We start from the raw sequence: 26,116 nt of genomic DNA, 5'->3' as shown, positions 1-26,116 counted from the left end.
TTGTATTCTTTTTTATATATTACCGAATTTGATATGCTATTATTTTTGAGGATTTTTATGTCCATGTACATAAGAGATATTAATCTGCAGTTTTCTTTTCTTGTAATGTCTTTGTCTAGTTGCAATATTAGAGTACTGCTGGGCTCATAAAATGAATTGGAAAGTCTTCCTGCCTCTTCAACTGTCTGGGAGAAATAGCTTAGAATTAGTGTTATTCTGTCCTTAAAAGTTTGGTGGATTTTCCAATGAAACAATTTGGGACTGGATATTTCTTTTTCAGGTTTTTAACTACAAATCTGATTAAAATAAATAAATAAATAAAATAGACAAAACTTTTCAGGTCATCTATCACTTGTTGAGTAAGTTTGGTAGTTTGTGGCTTTCAGAGAAATTAATCCATTTCTTCAAATTGTCAAATTTAAGTACATAGAGTTGTATATAGTATTGTTTTATTATTCTTTTACTATCTGTGAGAACTGTAGTGACATTCCCTTTCATTAGTATTGGTAATTTGTGTGTTCTTTTTTTCTTTATCAGTATGGGTAGAGGATTAACAATTTTATTTTTCAAAAATCAGCTTCTGGTTTCGCCAATTTTCTCTAATGTTTTTCTAGTATAAATTTTTATTGATTTGGTGTATTATTTCCTTCTTTCTGCATGCTACATGTTCTGTACATTCTTTTAATACTATGATATAAAAATGAGATTGAAACTCATTTAAAGCACCCTAAATGTTCTCTTAGTAACTCTTCTGATATGTACTATATTTATATACTTTAAAAATCATTCTCCTAAATAGAAATGATGACAATTTATAGGGGTTCAATGGATTTCTACTTTCTTTTTATTATCTGATAAGGTACCACTTACCCCCTATTCTGTACTTTTATTTTACAGTCATATATAAAGGTTTTTGTTTGTTTTTCTTAGCATTTATCATGCTCTCTAGCATCTGAAATTAATTTTTCTTTAGTTGTGTCTCTTCTTTCCAGAGACACAGTCAGAAAGTTTTCAATTAGAAAGCTTTCAATGTGGAGGTGACATCAGAAGCATGGTGGAGTGAGGGATCTCCCCTGATCTCTCCCCTTGAAATTACAACCTGAAATCTACAATCCACCAAATAATACCCAACCTGCACACAAGCATGTCTGAGAGATCTGTGCATCATAACATCTGAAGGTGGGCCAACTGCATGTGATAGGGAGGTGCAAAGAGAGAAAGAAAGAAAGACAGGAGCTGTGGAATGCAGCCTGTAACTCCCTGAAGGATGAGGGAGGGGGGAAATTATGTGGCGGATTTTTGGCTCTTTGAAGCACTGAAGAGTCCTGCCTGAGGGATAAGCACCCAGTGGAGCAGGACAGAGACCAAGAGCGGAGGGGCGAAATCTATGTCTCAGCAACCGCCACTGCCAGGTAGAAAGCTGAGTTATAGCCTCCCCACATCATCCCAAAGTCCTTCCCCTCCCCTCCTCTCCCCTCCCTTCCCTCCTGACCATACCTTCCAGAGCTAACACTGAGCCCCAGGAGAACTGAAACATACAGTGCAGCCGTTTCCAGTGACAGTGGCAGAGATATAGAAGCAAGGCAGCTGAAGCCTGAGGGCCAGCATTACTGGAAGGAAAATAGCCACACAGACCGCTGGCCTCTCCCAATCTGGCCTGCCCCCCGCTTCCGTGAGTCAGGATGATTTGGAAAGAAGCACTGGAACATTACATATGACTATTGGGGCAGCACAAGAACTTCAGAGCCTTTTCAGAGGCATGGAACCCCATCATCCTTCACATTCTCCTACAGGGGTGGAGCCCTGGGACAGAGGTGACCTGGTCATAGAGGAGATGCACACCCCCCCCCACCCCCGAGAATAAAGGGCATTTTAACCTCAAAGTAGAGATTCAGCAGCTTGGGCAGTGTAGGAGGCTTGGGTGCCACCTACTGGAAATAAAAGAAACCTCTTATCAATCTGCTAAAGAGATCATTATATAAATTTTCATTTTTTTTTTTTAAAGCAGATTACGTTCCCATTAATGCCTAGGTGGAGAAATAATCAAAACAATAAACAACCAAGGGGACAAGGAAGCTCAGGGAAAAAAAAAAAAAAATTCCAGAAAGTAAGATATAGATATAGAAATACATGATTTAAATGTCAGAGATTTCAAGATTGCACTTCTGAAAAAATTCAATGAGATGCAAGAAAATTCTGAGAGACAGTTCAAAGAACTTAGAAACAATCAAAAAACAGGAATACTTTACCAAGATTGAAACTCTAAACTCTTAATTATCTTTATCCAAAAAAGCATTCTCCCTCGTCTCCACAAAATAAACCCAAAACCAAAAAGGCTTTCTCCAAGACACATATTAAAATTGTCAAAAATCAGTGACAAAGAATTCTCAAGGCATCTAGGGAAAAGAAGACAACAACTTATAAAGGAAAACCCATTAGATTATCATCACACTTTTTAGGATAAACCTTGCAAGCTAAGAGGGAGTGGAACCAAATATTCAAACTATTGAAAGAAAGAAATATATTCAGCAAAGTTCTCCTTCAGAAATGAAAAAGAAAGAAAGACATTTTTAGACTTACAAAAGCTAAGAGAATTTTCTACCACAAAGCCTGCATTACAGGAAATACAGAAGGGGGTCATTCTACCTGAAACAAAAGGACAAAAAATATATAACAATGAAACAGGAAAGTACAACTGTTATTAAGAACAATGTATTATAACTTTAAATATTACATAATGGTTAAAGGTAAAAAAAAAAACACTTGAAAAAGAGAAGAAGACAACAGTTGCTACAACATAGAAATGAATGTACAGCATATATAGGGATAATTTGAGACAACAAAAAAGGGGAGAGAGTAAAGATTTGAATCTGCAAAGGGGAATGGAGACAAGGCAGAAGGACTACTGTGTATATATAACTTTTCTTTACATAAACTTAATGGTAACCACACATAAAAAATCCAGAACAGAGACACATAACATAAAACAAGAGGGAACAGAAGTAAAAACTATTAAACACCACCAAATTAAAATAACAGACAGAACACAAGGGCACAGAAACAACGGAGATGCCCAGTTACCAGAAAACAAAAGATAAAATGGCTATAGGAAAACCTCATATTTCTATCATCACCCTTAATGTAAATATACTGAATTCACCAATAAAAAGTCACAAAATAGTAGAATGGATCAAAAAATAAAACCCAACCATATGCTGCCTTCAAGAGACACATCTCAGCTATAAGGAAAAATATAGACTCAAAGTAATAAGGTGGAAAATGACCTTCCAAGCAAATGGCATTCAGAGAAATGTGGATGTAGCAGTACTTATATCTGGCAAAATAGACTTCAAGATGAAAAAAGAATGAGCAACAATGATGGACACTTCACAATGATAAAGAGGACCATACATACAACACCTATCAATATTTATGCTCCCAATCAGGGAGCACCAATATAGATAAAGCAACTACCAACAGAACTAAAGGGAGAAACTGACAAAAACACAATTATAGTAGGGGACATAAATACTCCATTGTCAGTTATAGATAGATCATCTAAACATAAAATCAATAAGGAAATAATCTTAAGTGACGCATTAGACCAATTCGACATAATCAACATTTACAGAGCCTTTCATCTCAAAACCTCAGATTATATACTCTTCCTTAATGCACATGGAACATTCTCAAAGACAGACCATATGTTGGGACACAAAACTAGCCTCAATAAATTTAAGAAGTCTGAAATTATACCCACCATATTCTCTGACCTAATGCTTTGAAACAAGTTCAAATGTAAAAAGAGAGTGGGAAGAACCACAAATATGTGGAGATTAAACAACATGCTACTAAAGAATGACTGAGTCAAAGAAGAAATAAAAGAAGAGGTCAAGAGATACACAGAAACAAATGAGAATAAAAGTACAACATATCAAAACTTTTGGGACACAGAAAAAGTGGTAGTAAGAGGAAAGTTCGTATCATTACAGGCCTATCCCAAGAAACAAGAAAGCTCTCTCATAAACAACCCAACATTACATCTTAAAAAACTAAGAAAAAAAGAACAAATGAAGCCCAAAGTCAACAGAAGGAAGAATAAAAATTAGAACAGAATTAAATGAAATTGAGAACACAAGGATAATAGAAAAAATTAATGGTTTTTTAAAAAATTCAATAAAACTGACAAACTCCTGGCTAGACTCACTAAGGAAAAAAGACAAAGGACACAAATAAAATCAGAAATGAAAGAGGAGAAATTATGACAGATACCACCAAAATACAAAGGATCATACAAGAATACTACAAAAAATTATACTCCACCAAATGTAATAACCTAGAAGAAACGGTCAAGTTCTTAGAAATATACAACCTTCTTATACTGAATCAAGAAGAACTGGAAAATCTAAATAGACTGATCAGCACTATGGAAATTGAAACAATCATCAAAAACTTCCCAAAACATAAAAGTCCAGGACCAGATTGGCTTCACCAGCGAATTCTACCAAACATAATACCTGTTTTCTTCTCAAACTTTTCCAAAAAAAACTGAAGAGGAGGCAATACTTCTTATTCATTTTATGAGGCCAACATTACCCTGATACCAAAACCTAGTAAAGATAACACAAAAAAAGAAAACTACAGACCTGTATCTCTCAGGAACACAGATGCAAAAATCCTAAATAAAATACTAGAAAACCGAATACAGCAACGTATTAAAAAGATTATACACCACAATCAAATGGGTTTCATCCAAGAGACACAGGGATGGTTCAACATAAACAAATCGATTAATGTGATACACTACATAAAGAAAAAAAAAATAAAAATCAATATCAATAGATGCAGAAAAAGCATTTGACAAGATACAGTGTATATTTATGATTAAAACACTTAATGAGTATAAAGGAAAGTACCTCAATATAGTAAAGACCATATACGACAAACCCATGGCTAACATCATACGTATTGGTGAAAAACTAAAAACTTTCCCTGTAAGATCAGGAACAAGACAAGGCTATCCACTATCACCACTATTATTTGATATGGTCTTGGAAGTCCTAGCAAGTACAATCAGGCAAGAGAAAGACAACAAAGGCATCCAAATAGGGAATGAAGAAGTCAACTTTAAAAAGCCTAAGATATTTTCAGTTTCTCGTGATCAAATCTCTTCCAAATCTAAATTAATTTCTATTAGTTTCAGTTCTCTTTATTCTTCTCAAGTAAATCCTTACATATATATCATTTGGATTTATTTCTCTCTCTTCCAAGTTAGTACATTCTCATAAACACTATTTCTATAAATACCCTTTCCACTCTTTCTGGGAAATTTTTTCCTTAATCTTCAATTTAAATAAATTTCTAGTATGTTTTATTATCTAAAGAAACTTGTCATAATGAAATGAAAAACATTTCACAGAAATAAGAGTATTTTAAATTTTATACATCAATTTCTGAAACAAATTGTTATTTAAAGTAAAATAAAAAGGATTATAAATTCTAACAGACTTCTTTCTTTTACATGTATAAAAGACTAGAAAACCAATCTCATAAAAACAGGTGAGACTACAATTTCACCTTAAAGCAATCAAATAATATGTCTTTCATACTACTCAACAAACACTTTGCATTTTTCCAAGTAAACAATACCTTTTCATTTTTAACAAGCTGCTTTCGAATTGCAGAATCCCGTCTGAAGCATAATGCTTTACAACATGGTCCAAGATTACTAAGAAGACTTGCTCTTTCTTCTTTTCGTAGTAATGCAGCCATATTGAGAGCCCCCAATTCATGTTCAAAAAGACTGTCTGCATCTTTCAAAATAAACAAACAACAATTTGCATTAAAATTTTTCTAAAATAGAAGTGTTACCAATTGAGGTAAAGCCTATACTCTATCAAAATTACCAAAATTGGTGAAAATTATTTATGTATTTTCTGTTAAGAGTCATTCAATATGTTGTTAGTCTGAAACGAAAAAAAATATTCTGATAGCCACTTTAAGTTTAAGATATAAGAAAAGCAGACTTGGGAGAGAGAATTTAGACAATGATTGCTAAAACTATGACTGGGAAGATAAATTCAAGTTATAACTTAGTGAAGTTAAATTTAGAATATTGCATACCATCAACTATTACTTAAATTTCTAGATTTCGGGACTTTAGTAAGATTCAAATGTAGTAATGTGACTACATTCTGTGACCTGTAAAAAAATCAGTCAGTAAAATGACTAGGTGTTAGTCATACAATCTGCAAATTTTATCCTAGATTTGATCACTATAAAAACCTGGACAACATATTAAATTAAAATCACTTAGTTTTAAGTCATAACATGCAACGTAGGGAAAACATACTTAAACTTTATAAAAATGGGAGAATTAATATTTTATTAAATATCTTATTATTTAATAAAAATAAAGAGGTTGGATTAAAAATAGACAAAAAGGAAGTCAAGATATCAGAATAGGACCAGTCAGTAATAAAAATAAATTACAGAATAGTAGTAACTTCAAAGCTTCTATAACAACATGATTAAACAGGTTATATGTGAGAACCCACAAGAAAAGCAGTAGACACATAGGTAAAAACAAAACAGTCACTAAGTCAAAATAGTCATTATTAACTAAGAATAAATGGAACTAGATTACTTATTTCATTTTCAAGAAGTGCAAAGCATAAATAGAGAGACTGGATAATTAACAAAAAACTAGTCTCATGTAAGATACCTAGTCAATAAGTTATATACCTAGCCAACGGGTGTATAACATGAGAAAAGAGTAAATAAATATAAAGAAAATCTCAAAAATAGTTTGCAAACTCTGGTGTCTATCAGAATCATCTGAAGAGCTTTTTAAAATACACTGCCAGGGCTATTCCATCAGATCTACAGAACCTCCACAGTTGGAAGAGGATACTTTATAGGAAAAAAAAGGCAGTTCCTCGGGTGATTCAGACACATGAATGTTTGAATCAATGACACAGTCAAATATACATACTATTAAAGAAAGAAATTAACTATTATTCCATTGTAGATACAAATATAGAAAAAATTTGTATTGAGTCCATGCCATTCTTGAAAATTGTTCATTAGGACAAATTTCTTTTTATTGAATCCTTATCATTTTCTGCTTTCACAATAGAATATAAAACACATATCTGCAAACCTCCCTAGACAGACTAAACACATACTTAAAAAACTTAACCATATTACAATCAGAAAGCCTAGACAAAAGCAATTTAAATTTCAGTATACAGCTGACTCTTAAACAAGGCAGGGAAGTAAAGGGTGTAGCTGGAAATCTGCATATAATTTTTGACTCCCCTAAAACTCAGCTGTTCCTTGGTATCTGCGGAAGGCAGTGATTTGAGGACCCTCCCACAGATATCAAAACACGTTGATGCTCAAGTCCCTTATTGTGAAATAGTGAAGAACACTACACAGTTAGCTCACTGCATCTGTGGATTCCCAACTGCGATCAAAAATACTGCTTTCCACCTGCTGTTGGATGCAAAACCCAGATATATGAAGGGCTGACTGTACCCATATTAAAAGAAAATCATGTATATAGGTGGACTCACACAGTTCAAACCCGTGTTGCTCCAGGGTCAACTGTACATGCAAGTTTTCTGTATTAAGAATTTAAGGATCTCTGAATTTTTTAAAAAATGACACTTAGAATGGGGATATACTTTCTTTAATACTGGGGCACCGAAACAGACTAAATAAAATAGAAAAAATCTGTATCAATTATTTCACAAATACTTATTGCATATCTACTATGTGTCAGGTAGTATTCTAGGCAATGGAATAATTCGTAAGAACAGATTAGTAGACACTGGATACAGTAAACAAAACAAAGTTCTATTCCTTAAGAAACTTATGTTTAGTAACATATGTCAGTTCTCTAACAAAGCTATTATAGCAAGTAAAAAACTGGACTGATTGGTAACGAACAATCAAAGCCCTCTTTATAGTGTGTATTTTCATTGTTTAGATTAAGCCATCATCAAGTCAGGATTAAAATGTATATTATAGTTAGCAAAATCGAACCAGATTTTAACCTGAAATGCTATCAGCAAAAGTCACAGGAACAAATACCTTTAGAGATAGATAAGACCTTAGGAGTTTTATTCCATCATTTTATGTCCACAGGCTTCAGATCACAGAGCCAATCAAAGTAGAAAGAATGGGGCAATAACTCAAGACTTTAGTCATTTGTCAGGTTAATACACATTCACGAGTATATGTTTCATACACATATATACTATGTTTATTAAGACAGTAAAATCAAGAGTTTTACTGCTTATCCTGAGTTGAAAGAAAGGACATGGATTCATGAAATTCACAAAGCAATTTTTTTCCAATTTTATCTTAGTAAAAATCTTAATTCTTTTAACCAAACTCTTTTATTCTCATGAACATGATATAAAATTAAAAATGCTGCTTTCACCTTTAACTTCTTTACCTTCTTTTTACAACCCCTCCCCATTAATAAAGTATTGATAAGCTAACAAACCAAACAAGATAGGTACCAGGTAAGTGAAACAGTGCAAAAAAAAAAAAAAAAAATCCATAAGCTAAATAAAATGTTCTGGAATAATGAAAAGTTGTGCCAAAAAGGTCTATAATCAATGTGATAAGGTATTTTCAAACTTAAGAGTAGCAGTTCATATTTATTGAGTGTCATTATACATTAAAAACTGTTCTAAGTGCTTCACGTTTAATATTTCGTTTGTTCCCCCTACAATCGTATGAAGTTGGTGGTGTAATTACTCCCAGCTTAAGATGATGATACTAACACACAGAGATAATAGCTAGTAAGTGGTATGCCTATTGGAATCTGGACTATTCGGCCTGGAGATCAAGTTTTTAACAACTTTGTTAAAGGTTCAACCTACATAACTTCATTGGGGTAGAATTCCCCCATTTCCCAGACGAAAGGGTTGCCAAGATATCCAATATACTCATTTATGAAAAGTATCTAGTCCACTTTCCCAGGCTCTGCTTCATTTAGCCCTGGGTAAACTACTGAGTACCTTGTTAAAAGTAATTTGATACAGAAAGATCAACTGTGCTATTTTTACAACTTTTCTGTGGGCTTAAATGTTTCTCAAAATAAATTTAAAAAAGGAATTCCCACTATGAGAATTAAATAATGAATGTGATTTCTCAAAAAAAAAAAACTTAAGAGTAGCATATATATATATATATATATATTTCCAGTACTATAAATGCTACATGAGAAAAGAACAGAATCCTTGTAAAAGGAATCTTAATACTTATAGCAGACAGTACATAATGAAAGTAGAATAGAATTACCTTTGGATTTTTCTAAAAGTCTCTGACATGTTTCTCTGACTTTGATAAAGAGTTCAGAACCTGCCATCTTTTTAGAAATCCCAACTCTCAGCATAACAGCTCCAGGTGTGAATTTTAAGAGTGCAGCACCAGGCTCTCGCGGTTCTTTTGGATGCTTTGGCATTAGACCAGACCAATCTACATCTATCACATCTAAAGGATCTGTAAAAAGTTAAAAAACAGGATTTATTTTTACACCACGATTTAGCATTCTTGTTATCTACAGAAAAATATAAATTGTAAAACACAGAAAGGCATTAAGTAACAAGTACTTTAAACCAAAAATGTCATATTCTTACAATGAAAATTTTTCTATAAACACTAATGTTTAAAATCTAAGGATCTTTACAAATCAAAATTTTTCTTACCAAAAGAAAACAGGCAAGCAAACAAAAACCCAAGCAGACCCATTCTTACAAATAACTCATTTAAATTGCTTGAGAGATCACCAATGAAAGAACTCCATTATTTCACTAAGAAGAGGTCTGAGGTTTTGAAACTTGGTATCAGAATCCTTTCATGGGTTAAATCTAGGAATCTAATTTAGTTTGCATATATGCACACACATGCACACACAATTTTATTTTTTAAAAACAATTCATCATGAACTTACATTAAGAATCGGACAGTGGCTATTATTAATATTGAGAACAAATCATCCACTGACAAGGAACAGTTGAGGAAATAAACAAAATAATGTTCTACTAAGAAATATCTAATAGCCAATAATAAAGGTTAACAATCATACATACCTTTTACATTAATAGAAACAACTGTGAAATAAGAGCAAATTAAGTCAAAATAAAAATTCAATATTCTACATACCCAGATGAAACAAAGAACCTCACTCTGACTAAAAGAAAAATTATTAGTTACAATCAGATTAATTATATATAATCAGTAGAGTAAGCTCTGGAAAGATACTAAGTACTGTACGTGAAAATACTTATGAATTTAGAAAACTGATAGGAAAAAGTATATGAATACTGTTCAAACATAATTTCAACTATTATAAATTTCTGAGAAGTTGTTTCAAAAGTTGGTTTGTGGCACCACAGTTGTAAAGCTCTGTACTATACACCTACCATCTAGAACACTGCTAGACAATCAGTATTTGGTCAGATTCCAAGTCATATAAAATATGAATCTTAAACTCTAGAAAGGAAATCTTTCAATTTTGCTATTTTAAATGAGACTTCCCAATTCACAGGCAAAGTCCACTTAAAAATATGAGCAGAGCATATTCACTATAATTTTCATTTTACTGGCCTTTCAACATTAATTAAAATATAAAGGGGAAAGTTCAAAGTGCCTATCATCAATTCTTAGCATGAAAGAGAGCAAAAAAATACCTTAATATCATAAATCATAATTTTTATGTTCAACCTCTACAAATGATTACCTGGCATCTTCTCCTCATCCTGTTGGTCCTCCCTCTTTTCAGCATCACCTGCCAGAATTTCATCTAGTTCATCATCACTGATTGGCTCGTATCCTTCTCCAGCACCAGATCCTAATGAATGGGCATCATCTAACTTGGATTCGTCATCTCCTGCTAATTAGAAAAATTAATATCATGTAAAAGAGTGTGTTAGGAGAAGGAACACAAGTCAAACCAAAGATGTAGAGGCTGTGCATATTAAAAAAATTCGAAAAGCATTTTTTTATTAGAAAATGACATTTTTTTAGTTATTCAATAACACTTGATTCAAAAATAAAAACTGAAAAACAAAATTCAATTAAATTTATTTTTTTAGTTACAAAATTTAACTGTAATGATCAAGCAATACATATTAATAGCTTTGAAGTGTACAGGTGCTAGCTTTTAAATATAGGTGACAAATACCAATCAGACTCTCATAACACCGTTCAGGATCTAAACAAACATGATTCTGAACATAGTTCAATATACAAGCCAAAGAGAATGATAGTGCGATTATCAATAATACACCAAAGGTGTTATTTTCCAAATCACACTTAAAAAGAATTCTAGCTTTTTAAAAGTCTAAATCTACATAAAACTCAAAGCATTGTAACAGTTTTTCTACCTGTGATCAAAACAAGTTTCTTTTTTTCCTATCTAAACATAATTCTTGGCATTGAAGATAACCTGAATTTTGTCAAACTTTTCCAAAATATTTTAAGCCCTGCTTTAAATTCTCATATTACACACATATATTTACATATTTTTTTTCTTCAAAGACTAATGACAAATATTTGATGTTAGTAAGCCTGTAATGGAACCATGACACTAATAATATGAAAATAAAAAGCCATGCACTTATACGAAGTTCTTGTATGGTACAATATTAAATGTGATCAGAGTCTATGTACATATATAAATCACCAGGAATTAAGCTCACTTTAAGAAAACTCATTCTATTCTTTTTTTGAAGTAGAGATTGCCAAGTTGTGATGTATAACAAAAATACTGTGTATAAAAGTTCCAAAACCAAGTATTAGCCTAAATTGGTAAATAACCGTAACTTAAACTGAAAACTAAATCCAACTAGATCTTTACTGTGGTTACGCAACCTTTTACTTTGTGGCCTGAAAGTTTTACTGAGGTAATAACTTTTTACCTCTTGCTTCTCCTTTTTGCACTCCCCCACCCCTGTTCTAGCTTCCTTTTAAATGGCTGTCTTTGGCAATGCTTCTAAATCTTGAAAGCAGAAGAATCTGCTACAGTTAGGAAGGTGAAAAACAATGCTACATATGATGTACGAAAACCAGTCTAAGAGTATAAACTGAGAAAGAAAATACTAGAAGGCAGGCTGAGCAGGCAGTCTACCCTCAAGGGAAAAAAAAGAAAATAAAAAAATATGGGGGTTGTTACTCCTAGCCCTTCTTCCACATTATCTCCTGATTGGAAGAATGTGGAACCAAAATCTCATACTCCAAAAAGGCAGTGACTTTGAAGGAAGAGCTAGGCAAGTGAATAAATAGTAAAGTACAGCAGTAACTGAGCTGTCAATGAGTTTCTTTGCTCTGGCATTGGCATTTGTCAATACAATCTTTGCTGGTGTCAGCCTTTTCTATGATCCAGTCTATTTGTTGATTTTGAGCCTCAAATCTCACTGCCCATGTCCAGGACCAAGTTATTTAGATTCCCTAGGATACTGCCCACTTGAGTCAGGTTCTCTTCTAGCAGCATTAGTTATACTATTATATGGGCAGACACAAAGGCCACAACACTTGTTCTGTTAAAGTCTTCTCTGCTTCTTTCATGTCTTTATTTGGTCCATGCCTTCTTCTATGAGGTTTAGTTCTCTTGTTCATCCAGCATAGTGGTAGTCCTGTCCCTGCATCCTGAGACTCAATGGCTAAACCCAGGATTGTCTTTGTATTTTCCAGAGACTCATCAGTAACCTGGTGAGCCCTCAAATGAATTTCTTCATATGACAGATTATTCACGACAAATAAAAACTTCTGATAGACATAGAAGCTGAAATGTGGCTATTCTCTGTCCAACCTGAAGAGTCCTGCTTTCTAATTTACTAAAAAAAAGCAGATGTGCCTGAAATGTGGATGTGAAGAGTTACTCCTGGCATGGCAACAGGGTCATTTTGAAGGACATACCCTTTCAACTCAAAGTGCTGCTTCGTACTTCTTTTTTTTTCTTCCCAAGGAGCTCCAACACCACCAGACCCGACTAGGAGCTGCACCCTTTTTGCACCTGCGTGCACTGTGCCTAGTTAAATTTGGTTTTAACGACAAGAACTCAATATGGGTAGCAATATTGAAATAGGTCAGATTACAATTAAAATGAGAAATAAAAGCTACCATTAACATATTAATGTTGATTATGTGGTGATAATTTTTCATCGTAAAACTTGAAGTATATCCAGACAAATCTAGTAACTTAAAAATGATGCATAAATTTCTCTACCTAAACTCATTAATTTTTATACTTGCAAACTCATTAATAAAATTTATTTGAAACTTTAATCTTAGTTCATAATATTTAGCTCATATAAAGGACTTTATAGCAGTGAGGTAAAAATGTAAAAATGCCATTAATTCTCCCCCTAGCTCCCAATTCATATTCTCTACCCCAATATTATCATTTAATTAATGAATGTAATTTTTTAAAAATTCTATAATACAATTTAAAAACATTTTTTGTTAGTACCACTGGTGTATATTCTATTTATTTTACCAACTTTTCTCAACCACCTAGGTAGGCTAAGCTTTGTCTCATACTGGGTTAGTTGTGAACTTAAAATTTCCTAAAATTACAGAGTATATTTAACTTTTTTTAAATGAAGCATTTTCTTTTTTTTTTTTTTTTTTACTTATTTTTATTATTCATTTTTCAAATAGAGTTGGCATTCAATATTATTTTACATTAGTTTCAGGTGTACAGCTTAGTGGTTAGACATTTATATGATTTACGAAGAAGTGATCCTCATGATTACGCTAGTATCCACCTGACACCACACATAATTACATTATTATTGTCTCTATGCGTATTTCACATCCCCATGACTATTTTGTAACTATCAATCTGTAACTCTTAATCCCTTCACTTTTTTTACCCAGTCCCAAATCTCTCTCTCATCTGGAAACCATCAATTTGTTCTCTGTATCTATGAGTCTGTTTTCGCTTTGTTCATTTATTTTGTTCCTTAGAGTCATCTAATTAAGTGAAATCATATGGATTTGTCTTTTTCTGTCCGATTTATTTCACTTAGCATAATGCCCTCTAGTTCTATCCATGTCACATTGCAAATGTTAAGATTTAATTCTTTTTATGGCCAAGTAATACTCCATTGGATATATGTACCACTTACATTTTATCTAATCTGTCTACTGATGGGAACTTAGGCTGCTTCCATATCTTGGCTATGGCAAATAGTGCTGCAATGAACATAGGGATGTATGTATCTTTTCAAATTAGTGCTTTGGATTTCTTCACATAAATACCCAGAAGTGGAACTGGTGGATCATAAGATAGTTCTATTTTTAATTTTTTGAGGAACTTCCATACTGTTTTTCATAGTGGCTGTACCAACTGTCAATCTCACCAAGAGTGCATGAGGGTTCCCATTTCTCCACAACCTCGCCAACACTTGTTGTTTGTTGATTTATTGATAGCCATTCTGACAGGTGTGAAGTGATATCTCATTGTGGTCTTAATTGCATTTCCTTGATGATTAGTGATGTTGAGCATCTTTTCCTATGGCTACTGGCCATCTGTATGTCCTCTTTGGAGAAATGTCTAATCAGGTCCTCTGACCATTTTTAAATTGGCTTATTTTTGTTTGTTTGTTTTTTTGGTGCTAAGTTTTATGAGTTCTTTGATGTATCACTGGTGAATATCTTCTCCCACTAGTAGGCTGTCTTTTCATTTTGTTGATGGTTTCCGTTGCTGTGTAAAAACTTTTTAGTTTGATGTAGTCCCATTTGTTTTAGTTTTCTTTCCCTTGCTCAAGGAGGTATATCAAGTCAGAGAATTTACTGCCTAAGTTTTCTTCCGCAATTTTTATGGTTTGGGGTCTTACATTTATAAGTCTTTAATTCATTTTGAGTTTATTCTTGTATGTGGTGTAAAAGGTGGTCAATTTCAATTTTTTTGCATGTATCTCTGTTTTCCCAAAACCACTTATTGAATTGTCTTTGCTTCATTGTATACTCTTGCCTCCTTTGTTAATAGATTAAATGAATATTTAGGTGTGGATTTGTTTCTGGGTTATCTGTTCCATTGACCTATGTGTTTGTTTTTATGCCACTGTTTTGATTACTATTATAGTCTTGTAATACAGTTTGGTATCAGGTTGCATAGTAACTCCAAATTTGTTCTTCTTTCTCAAGATTGCTGTGGCTATTCAGAGTCTTTAATGGTTCCATATAAATTTTAGGATTATTTGTTCTAGTTCTGTGAGAAAAGCCATTGACATTTTGATAGGGATTTTGTTGAATCTACAGATTCCTTTGGGTTAAAATTAATGATGTTAATTTTTCCTATCCATGAATATGGTATATGTTTCCTTTTATTTGTATCTTCTTTAATTTTCTTTCTTAAATGACATAATTTTCTGATTACAGGTCTTCTAGCTCCTTGGTTAAACTTATTCCTCGGTATTTTATCTTTTGATAAAATTGTAAATAAGACTGTTTTCTTAATTTCTTTCTGATAGTTCATTATTTGTGTATAAAAATGCAAACAATTTCTGAACATTAATTTTGTATCCTATTACTTTACTAAATTCATTTATCAGTTCTAACAGTTTCTTTGGTGGAATGTTTAGAGTTCTATTGGGTGTCTTTGGTTTCTCCATCCTCTATATCAGTGTTTTGATTCTCATCTTCCTCCACTCTGTTGATTCCCTCTAATACACTCTTCATCTCAGATAATGTAGTCCTCATTTCTAACTGGTTCCCTTTTATAATTTCCATTTCCATTCTTGTTTAACTCTTTCTTAAAGTTCTCACAGAATTTATTTACATTTCTCTTAATTTCATTGAGCATCTTCATAACCAGTGTTTTCAATTCTGCATCTGTGAGACTGCTTGACTCCATTTTTCCTTGATCTCTATTCTGTTCTTTCATATGTTTTCTGATTCTTTGTCTTCTCATTTTGGCTGCCCTTCTGTGTCTGTTTCTATATACTAATCAAAGCTCCTAAGGCATCCGGTCTTACTGGCATGGCTTTGTGCAGTAGGTGTCCAACAAAATAGTTCTGAGAGGGGTTCAGCTGCAGGCCAATTTTAGCCCCAGCCTGTGCCCCTCTGAGGCTATGTGTTAAGATTCAGTAAGCAATCCAAAGATACTGTGCTTACAGTTGCCTCAAGAAACCACACCAGAAACTGAGGTCAGCTGCCAACAGTGTGGGTCTTGGTGTTGCTCAGCGAGTGGCATGGGACTCAAGAGGACACAACTGAATGCGGCTTTGGGGGGAGGCACAATTTGGGGGAAGCGAAGTTTCAGGGAATTCTCTAGGTGGAGTGACCTCTGTTATCTAATTTGATGACATCTCAGCTATGTCAGCACTGCATCTGCACTCAAGGAGAGGAGGGTTTAACAGAGGAACAATGGATACTCCCAGCACTTCTACTCAGTAGAAAGCCTCACTTCCAGCTCTTGCTCCAACAACTCAATGTCCCCTGTAAGTCTCTGGTGTCCCCCAAGCTGCAAGCCCGGTGCTGGTGCTCAGAGCAAGGAGTCCGTCACTGCAAAAGTCCAGACACGGACATGGCCCCTTTAAGAGGAATGTCCGCAGCTGTCAACTGCAGCTGCCATTGCCTCTGTCCCATTCAGCTGCTCGGGACTGGGCAGTCTTGCGTGTTTGCCCCCTCCTACCTCCTTCTGTCACAGGGTGATTTCTTATAGTTGTATGTCTTCTGTTCATCTAGACCCTAGGCGACTCTGCTTGCTGTCTGCTCTGTGTTTCCATCTCAACTTTGCTGTGGTCGCGAGAGGGGATGAGCAAAGCTTCTATCATCTACACCATTTTGCCTAGTCTGCCAATATCATCATATGACTTTTATCTTTTAATTTGTTATTTGTTAATGTGGTGTATCACATAAATTGATTTGTAGATATCGAACCAACTTTGTATCCCAGGAATAAATCTCTCTTAATCGTGGTGTGTGATCTTTTTAATGTAGTGCTGAATTCGGTTTGCTAATATTTTGAGGATTTTTGCATCTATGTTCATCAAGCATATTAAACTATAATTTTCTTTTTTTTTTTGGTCTTTGGTTTTGAAATCAGGGTAATGGTGGCCTTGTAGAATGAGCTTGGAAGCCTTCCCTCCTCTTGAAGTTTTGGAATAGTTTTAGAAGAATAGGTTTTGATTCATCTTTGAGTGTTTGGTAGAAAAGTCACCTGCAAAGCTATCTAGTCCAGGACTTTTGTTTGTTGAGAGTTCTGGGATTACTGATTCAATTTTTAATAGCAATCGGTTGGTTCAGATTTTGTTTCTTCTTGACTCAGTCTTGGAAGACTGTATGTTTCTAGGAATGTATCCATTTCTTCCAGAATGTCCAATTTGTTGGCATTTAATTGCTCATAGTATTTTCTTATAACCCTTCGCTATTTCTGTGGAGTCAGCTGTCACTTCTCCTTTTCCATTTCTCATTTTATTTATTGGGTCCCCTCCTCTTTTTTTCTAGATGAGTCTGGTTAAAGGTTTATCAATTTTGTTTATCTTTTCAAAGAACTATTGATCTTTTGAATTTTTTTTTTTTTTAGACTCTCACTTATTTCCGCTTCAATCTTTATCATTTCCCTTTTTCTTCTCACTTTGGGTTTTGTTTACTGTTCTTTTCCTAGTATCTTTCAGTGTAAGGTTAGATTGAGATTTTTCTTGTTTCTTAAGGTAGGCCTGCCTGTACTGCTATGAATTTCCCTGTTAGGACTATTTTCGCTGTGTCTCAAATATTTTAGTTTGTTGTGTTTTCGTTTTCATTTTCATTAGTCTCTATCTTTTGACATCTTCCTTCACCTTATACCTAACCCATTCATTGTTTAGTAGCATGTTATTTAGTCTCCATGTGTTTGTGTATTTTTCAGTTTTTTTCTTGTTTTTGATTTCTAGTGCTATACCACTGTAGTTGGAGGATACACTTGATATGATTTCAGTCCTCTTAAATTTATTGAGATTTGTTTGTGGCCTATCTTGGAAAATGTTCCATGTGCACTTGAGAAGAATGTACATTCTGCTGTTTTGAGGTCAAAAGCTCTAAAAATATCAATTAAATCTATCTGGTTTAGTGTGCCATTTAAGATCACTGTTTGCTTGTGGATTTTATGTCTGGAAGATCTATCCATTGGTTAATGGGGTGTTATGGTCCCCTACTATTACTGTATTACTGTCGAACTCGCCCTTTATATCAGTCAATATATGCTTTATATATTTAGATGCCCCTCTACTGGGTGCATAAATGTTTACAAGGGTTATATCCTTATTGGATTGATTCATTTATCATTATGTGATTGTCTTGCCTCTTATCACCTGTTTGTTTTAAAGTCTATTTTGTCTGATGTAAGTATTGCTACCTCAGCTTCGTTTTCATTTCCATTTGAATGAATTATCTTTTTCCATCTCTTTACTTTCAGTCTCTTTGTTTTTCTATCTGAAGTGGGTGTTGTAAATAGCATATGTATGGGTCTTGTTTTCTTATCCATTCAGCTACCCTATGTCTTTTGATTGGAGCATTCAATCCATTTACATTTGAAATGATTACTGATAGGCATGTAATGATTGCCATTATTCATATTTATGTTTTTCACCCTCTTCTTATTCTAAAAGAAGTCCCTTTAACAGTCTTGTAAAACTAGCTTGGTGGGGATGAAATTCCTTTAGCTTTTTCTTGTTGTGGAAGCTCTTAACCTCATCTTCCATTTTAATTGATAGCTTTGCTGGGTAGAGTAGCTGTGATTGTAGGTAGCTGCTTTTTATCTCTTTGAGTATTTCCTATCAGTCCCCTCTGGCCTGCAGTTTCTGTTGATAAATCAGCTAACAGTCTTAATGAGAGTTCCTTGTAAGTAACTAGCTTCCTTCTTCTTGCTTTTAGAATTCTCTGTCTTTAACCTTTGCCATTTTAATGATGATGTGTCTTGGTGTGGGTCTGTTTGGGTTCATCTTGTTTGGGACTCTATGTACTTCCTGGACTTGTATTTCTATTTATTTTACCAGGTTAGGGAAGTTTTTAGTTATTTCTTCAAATAGGTTTTCAATCCCTTGTTCTCTTTTCCTTCTGGTATCCCTATGATGGGAATGTTGGTGTGCCTGATGTTATCTAAGAGGCCCCTTAAACTGTCCTCATTTTTTTTGGATTTTTTCTTATTATTGTTCTGATTGGATGTTTTCTGCTACCGTATCTTCCAAACTGCTGATGTGATCCTCTGCTTCACTAATCTGTTGATTCCCTCTAATACATTCATTTCAGTTGTATTTTCATTTCTGGCTGGTCTTTTTTTAATTATTTCTATGTCCTTTTTTATGCTTACTATCTCACTGATATCATCTATTCTTCCCCTATGTTCATTGAGCATCCTTAAATCAGTGTTTTGAATTCTGTATCTGGTAGGTTGCTTGCCTAAATTTAATTATTTTTCTAGATTTTTCTCCTGTTCTTTTATTTGAAATATGTTTGTTTTCTCATTTGCCTCTCTGTGTTTGTTTCTATGTACTAGGTAGATCTGTTATGTTTCCCAGTCTTGGTTGAATGTCCTCATGTAGTAGGTACCCTGAGTGACCCAGTGACGCAGTCTCCCTGGTAACCCACACCAGGTGTTCCAGGAGTATCCCTATGTAGACTGTCTGTGTTCTCCTGTTGTAGTTGATCCTTGATTGCTGCTGGCACATCGGGTGGTTGGGGAGGGACAGGCTGACTGGTTGTGAATATTGGCCATGCCCACAGAGTATGAACTGCTGTGTGGGGTTGACCCCACAAAGTGGGATTTGACCCATGAACTTATGTGCCTATTGAGACCATCCTTTGTGTGTGCCACCTGTGGAGCTAATCAGATGGTGGTCTGTTCAGGTGATGCCAGCCTCTAAGTGTGTTGGCTTTACGGCCCCTTGGTAGGGGCTCCCATGGAGGCCAAGATCAGCAACTGTCTGTGAACAGCCTGGGGCTACCTGGTACCTGGTAAGAGCTACTAAGCTATCCTTGGTTGGTTGTTGCCTGTAATGCACATGGAAGAACATAAGGGAGGCCACGCTGTGAACGGAGGTTGGCTCCCATCGGTACCAGGCCTGAGGCAGCTCGGCAAAAGGCCTAGGGTACCCCAAGTCCTGAGGCTGTCTGCCCACTGCCCGTAAGGCTCAGCAGGTGAATGAGCCTCGGGTGGTACAGTAGTTGGATGAGGCACTGTCGCTGGGAGTCACCGGGGCAGGGTAAGTAGTGTTCTCCAGGTTAGCATTGTTGCCCATGGTGAGCCTGTGGCCACTTGCAAGAGTTTCGGCTCACATCGGGAATTGCCACTGTCCGTCTTGGGCCTGCAGACCCGAGATTTGTGCAAGAAATACTGTAACTAGGGCTGCGGCTGGTTGCCCACCACTTAAAGTGTCTCCTGAGGTGTGGAAGTCGAGGTCTGTTGATTAATACCAAAGGAGCCTTCTGCTGATAGTGTGGGGTGGGGCTACCAGCAAGGATATTTCCACTGGCAATTTGTGAGCTGGGTAGGGTGGAGTCTCAGGGAATTACCATGGTGGAGCAAACGGACCTCACCAGGGCACTGCAGATTCATATTTATCCATGTAAGATCGAGCTCAATAAAGGCAAGATAGTGCCTGGCTGCAGGATGCACAGGAGGAGAGCTTAACAAATGAACAATGGCAGCTGTCCCTCCAAATCTTGCCCGGAAGCCCACACGACTTTGTCTTTCCCTTTATGTCTCTGGTACTCCCCAAGCTTCTGTGAGTGAGTGAGTCTGTATGCAGGCCCTTTAAGGGGACTTTTGTGTTTCCAGTTTCATTCCATCTTGCCTGGACATTCAGATTTCCCATTGATTTTCACAGCCAGATTTTGTGGGAATTCTTCTTCTCAGCACTGGAATCCTGGGCTGGGGAGCCCCTGTGTAGGCTGGGGCCCCTTGCTCCTCCAGGGGGACCTCTGCAGCTAGATGGTCAACTACCATCTGATGCTCAACTACCCCATATGGGTGTGGGACCAGCCCATTTCTTTCATGTCTCCGCCCCTCCTATGAGTCTCAATGTGGCCTCCTCTTTATAAACACAGTTACAGGAGTTCTCTGTCCAATTAGTCTTCAGATCGCTCTCCAGGTTGATTGTTTCATAATTTAGTTGCAATTTTAATGAGGTCATGGGAGGATGCATGCAGTGTTTACCTAATCCACCATCTTGACCAGAACTCCACGTTTAATACTTCTAATCACTAGTTATCCATACACTTTATTGAGTTTACAACACTAGTTTTCAAATGCAACAGTATGTTTTATAGATAAAAATTTGCAGCAAATAAACTATGATATGTTTCTAATCATTTTAATAATTTTCTATTCTATTAAACTGTACAATGCCCCCATACTCTCGCCAATTCACTAGTAAGGTGACCAATTTTAATAACTTATCATTATACAAATATGCATCTAAACATAAAGGCAAATAATAGAATTTTTAATTTTTCAAGTTTATCCAATTCATTTTCCTACTATAAGTGAAAAAAAAAAGTTTCATTTCACAGCAAGTAATTCACTTATAAATTTCTATGCTGTTATCTATGACCATAACCAATGAACAAAATATTTTAGAGATAAAGGGAACAGACTCCAACCACAAGAGAACTATTATAATCATGAGTTCAATTATATATTCAATTATACCCAAGGTTGTACCTCACGAATTGATGCTACTTAAACTCAAAATTAAGATGAAAATGTAATGTAAAGAATGTTGAGGTTTTTGTCAAGTAGAAAAAATACATAACAGGTGGCATATTGGAATATTTAATCAGATAACCAAAGGATATAAGGATGTTTATAGTTTTAAAATGATGTGACTTTTACTCTGGTCTCAGTGCTACAATATGGCAAATAAAAGAGTAATAAAATATTACTGCTTATATATTAAGTATTCTAGAAGTGTTATGGGGGCTTAAAGTAGAGAGGTGATGTCAGAATAACGGTGTAAGCACTGGTATCAGAACAAGACAGTCCTATAGAGGCAAAAGTTCCAGGAGAAAGCTCAGGGGAGCCATTACTATTATCTTAGGGTATAATTCACCAAAGAATAAAATGTAGGGCATGTACATATAGGCAAAACATATTTTCATTTATGAGCCATTTATTCTGTCTTTGCTATAGTCTTGATGATAAAAGAAATAAAAAGCTATGGTCCTTTATGAAGGAGTAGTTTAGTGGAGATAAAACCATGGGAAAATAATTTTAATACAGTGGAGGGATGCTCTAAAAGATGTATAAACAAGGTGCTACTTCATTTTTAAAGAGTAAGCACCTTTAGCAGAGAAGGCTTCTTAGAGATAATAATGCATAAACTGGGACTTGCAGTTTGAGTAAAAAAGAACAAAGAAGGGGAAGGATCTATTAGGCAATGGGAGAAGCAGGTACAAAAATGGCTAGAGAATGCAGCCCATTAAGGGAATGCAGAGGCATGAGTTATTTGTATAGTAGATAAGGGTTGACGGACGGAGAGTGATGCTCCACACAGCTGAGGTTGGCTCTGAATGAGCCAAAGTAATGTGGACTTCTCAGGTTCCTCATTCTAGGAGCTGGGGGTGTCAGTAGGATCTATAGTCATTAAATGCAGTTTTAGGTAGTGTTACTATTTCATATATTTGTTCTCAACTCCCCTAATAGTTTTCTGAATCTCTCTCTGAACCAAGAAGTCACTTCAATTTTTATATTTTTAAACATCGAAGAAAAAGAAGTGATGACTATTTTTTAACATCTATAGATAATGAATCTAGGTAATCTTTTATTTCATTTAGATATATGAACCAAGTCTGTCTTGATAGTACTAATGAGGAGAACACATTTTTAAAATATGATATGACGTTTTCTTATATCTGCTTTCCCTAAACAACAATGGAGTCGATATGCATATCATTAGATTACCTTAAAAGAAAATGTTTCCTATAAAATCTGAAAAGGAATGTAGTAGTATAAGAGACAAAAAGGTGTGATACTCACCTTCCACACTCTCAGGTCCCTCAGCTTTATTTGTATCTTCAAATCCCTGTACAGACGCTAGATCTTTATCCAGTCTTTCTTTATCCAAAGCCACAGAGTCTCGGGAAGTGCCTTCTAGGTCTCTTTCATGTTCACTCTCCAGTTTTGCTTCATTGCGTTTTACGGACTCCATTTGAGAAGAACTCTCAAAAGTTCTGTCCCTGTCCCTGTCCCTTTCCATGGAATCAGAAATTAATCTCTCTCTTTCCCTGTCCAAGTCTCTCCTTTTATCTCGTTCTCGCTCTCTTTCTCGTAACCTATCTCGGTCCCTGCTTCGCGACCAGTCTTTGTCGGCATCTCGCTCCCATTCTCTCTGTCTTGTGTCTCTCCTCTCTCTCTCCCGCTCTCTGTCGTGCTCATATCGGTCACGCTCTTGAAGCCTCTCTCTGCTATCAAATGATCCAGATCTCGAATGAACTTGACGATCTGATTCAGGAGAACTTCTTCTTGAACTATGGCTTCTCGAATCCTGGCGATCTAAAATGAATATATCATATCCAAAAAGTTAACATGTGATAAAACAGAAATAAAATGCTGCATTTTAGGGTCTTTTAAAGCTTGCAATTTATATTTTTCTATATTTATTCCCAATGAGCCAAAGAACTCATTTTAAGGAAAAACTGACCTCTCAAAGTACTAATTAAAATATGTAAAAAAACGTATTTGTCTATTTCCATTATAACTGTAAATCTCTTCAAAGAAATAAATACATAAAATGGTTAAGCATTAACAGAACTGATCACTTCATTATCTGATCTCTTCCTATCCCCCTACTCAATTTTCTGTGGTCAAAAGAGAATGAATTGGCTGCTGGAAGAGCAGAAAGGTTAAAATTTAGGCATCAGTAAAGGATTTGATTGCATAGTCCTTCTGCAAAGATATACTACTAAAATCTAGATATTAAGTAGATTGACATCACTGAATGTACCTTTATTATAATATTGGTATTAATGAAATAACAGGTAACATTTTGGGGGGGATGGTTAAGCTTCTATTTTAAGTTCCCTGAAATTTAAGGCAGCGTATAAGGTAATCAATTTAGCATTTACTTTAAAATTATAATTTGTATAAAATATACTAACATAAGAAATGCTGGCTAGATTACAATTCAATTTTATTACCTGAAGAAGTACTTCGACTGGGTTCTCCACGCTTTAACTGATCAATCCTAGATTTTCTCTCTCCTGTGAATTCCAGACTTTTTGTTTTTTCTCTGTCTCTTGAAGCACTATGCAGAACTCTCTTTCGACAACTTTGGTCATCTCCACTTCGATGGGCAGAATCATTGGACGGGGAGCGTAGACGACCTGATGTATGACTACGATTACTACGATTGCTCCCAAGGCTGCTACTTCTCTTTTGATCCACTGGCTTGCGATGTGGTGCATCTTCCATAGTAACATGAGGTACCTCTACTTTTTCTGCTCGTGTTTTATGGCACTTTCTATATGAGTCTTCACTGGTAAAAGCTGTATTGGTAGTGTTGGTGGGGGTGGCACAGGTGGAAATAGTGGTGGCAGATGTGTTGAAGGTACTGGTAGCAGAAGCAGTAGTGGCAAGAGTAGCAGGAGCAGTTGTAATAGCAGCAGTAGCCAGAGGAAGAGGAGGAGGAAGGGAAGATGGAGGAATCCTTCCAGAAATAGCAGCTGTGGCGGCATGCTCTGGTTCTGTCACCTCTGCACGGTCAGGCACATCCTCATCAGACCAGTCACTGAATGCTGTATCTTCTTTTCTCTGGGGATCGTCTACGGTCACATCCTTATCATTGGAAATTTCAACGAATTCCTCTTTGGTTGTTATAGGTGGAGTCCGGGGGCCTCTTTTCTTCTTACTCTGCTGGGTTGCTTCTTCATCAGAAATATCAGAATCACCTCTGGATCTTTTATGTTTTTTTTCAACACTTTTCTTCTTCTGTCCTTTTTTCGGTGAAAATAGTTGACCATCTTCAGATGCTATCTCTGTGCTACTCCTCTCTATTCCAACATCATCTTCTTTCTTTTTCTTAATAGGTTTCTTTTGAATTTTTACTTTTTTCTTGTTTTCATCATGAGCTCCATCAGATGTATCTCGGTCTTCAGATGAGTGGTGTCCTATCATTTCCTGTGCCCGAGTTCTTGAGCTTTCTAAGATTTCCGTCTGTTCTCTCTGTTTATCTACAGAAGAAACTTTCTCTTTAAGCTCTTGCTCTTCATAGCGCCTTGAACTCTCCCTTCTTTCTGGTTTACGATCTTCTTCTTTCCATCTACCCTGCCTGTCTTCTGGAAGTTGTGATGGACTGAGACAATGAAATTCTTGAGGTCGTACAACCTGGCTCAAAAGTCTGTGTCGTTCATCTATACAAAAAGATAAATGTAATCACACTTTCACCAAGTTAATAAACACTGCATGTTATATATAAGTAATAACAAACCAATCTCTTATTTTCATTTTAACTTGAAAAATGGCAATTTCAGTAAAAATAAAAATGACTTTACTACAAATAGTAGAAAATGACAGTTCCATTATGATAAAATGACGATTTCTAACACATACTTTAGTCACACAGAAGATTTTCAGAGGCAGCAAAGCAAATAAAAATTTTAAATCTTAATTCATCACTTCCTACTAATGTCAGAGAATGGTTTCGTGGTTACAAATGAATATGAATACAGAGACACAAAACAAATTCTGCTTACTTTTATCATCTCCGCTGTTGTAGGTGTCACTGTCAGGAGAATGTTCTCGTCGGCGCTTAGGTGACTGACGAGGGCTAGGACTCCCTTCATTTCTATAGCGCTTCCTAAATAGGACAAACAAGTGTAATTTATAAAATTCCAAGAGGTGAAGAGATTTCTTTACAATGTTTTTTACTATTATTTCTTCACTATAACTAGAATATATAATTGTAAGATAGCAATATTGTCAGAGCTATATCATACAAAGGATATTCAACATTTTTAATAAAATTCTTCACTTCATGTTAAGACTTACAATTGTGAACTTAAAATAAATGGCAACATATCTTCCTTTCATTATACATGTAGAATCACTCAACTGAAAATTACTTCATTTAAATACTGCAAGGTGATAACATACATCAGAGGAATTGATGATATA

The 26,116-nt window shown here is 35.3% G+C and overlaps 1 protein-coding gene and 1 pseudogene across 11 annotated transcripts in view; both read right to left on the bottom strand.

The window, feature by feature from the left end:
* ZC3H13 (zinc finger CCCH-type containing 13) overlaps window positions 1-26,116 on the bottom strand; it is a 113,421-nt gene that overhangs the window by 5,180 nt on the left and 82,125 nt on the right. For 9 of the 11 annotated variants that reach the window (XM_011370376.2, XM_023536678.1, XM_023536682.1 and 6 more), the window contains 6 exons: window positions 25,696-25,799; window positions 24,142-25,353; window positions 22,982-23,497; window positions 10,760-10,912; window positions 9,319-9,519; window positions 5,650-5,813 (listed from right to left, as the gene is read on the bottom strand). In XM_011370376.2, coding sequence (XP_011368678.1) covers window positions 5,650-5,813; window positions 9,319-9,519; window positions 10,760-10,912; window positions 22,982-23,497; window positions 24,142-25,353; window positions 25,696-25,799 — 2,350 coding nt within the window. The remainder of the gene's footprint in view (window positions 1-5,649; window positions 5,814-9,318; window positions 9,520-10,759; window positions 10,913-22,981; window positions 23,498-24,141; window positions 25,354-25,695; window positions 25,800-26,116) is intronic. The other 2 variants (XM_023536681.1, XM_011370377.2) reach the window with 1 other exon arrangement.
* On the bottom strand, window positions 11,595-20,243 carry LOC105298908 (annotated as a pseudogene).

Source organism: Pteropus vampyrus, unplaced genomic scaffold (genome assembly GCF_000151845.1).
Source record: "Pteropus vampyrus isolate Shadow unplaced genomic scaffold, Pvam_2.0 Scaffold167, whole genome shotgun sequence".
Lineage (NCBI taxonomy): Eukaryota > Metazoa > Chordata > Mammalia > Chiroptera > Pteropodidae > Pteropus > Pteropus vampyrus.
The sequence above is the reverse complement of the archived record's forward strand: the minus strand, read 5'-3'. Positions and strand labels throughout refer to the sequence as shown.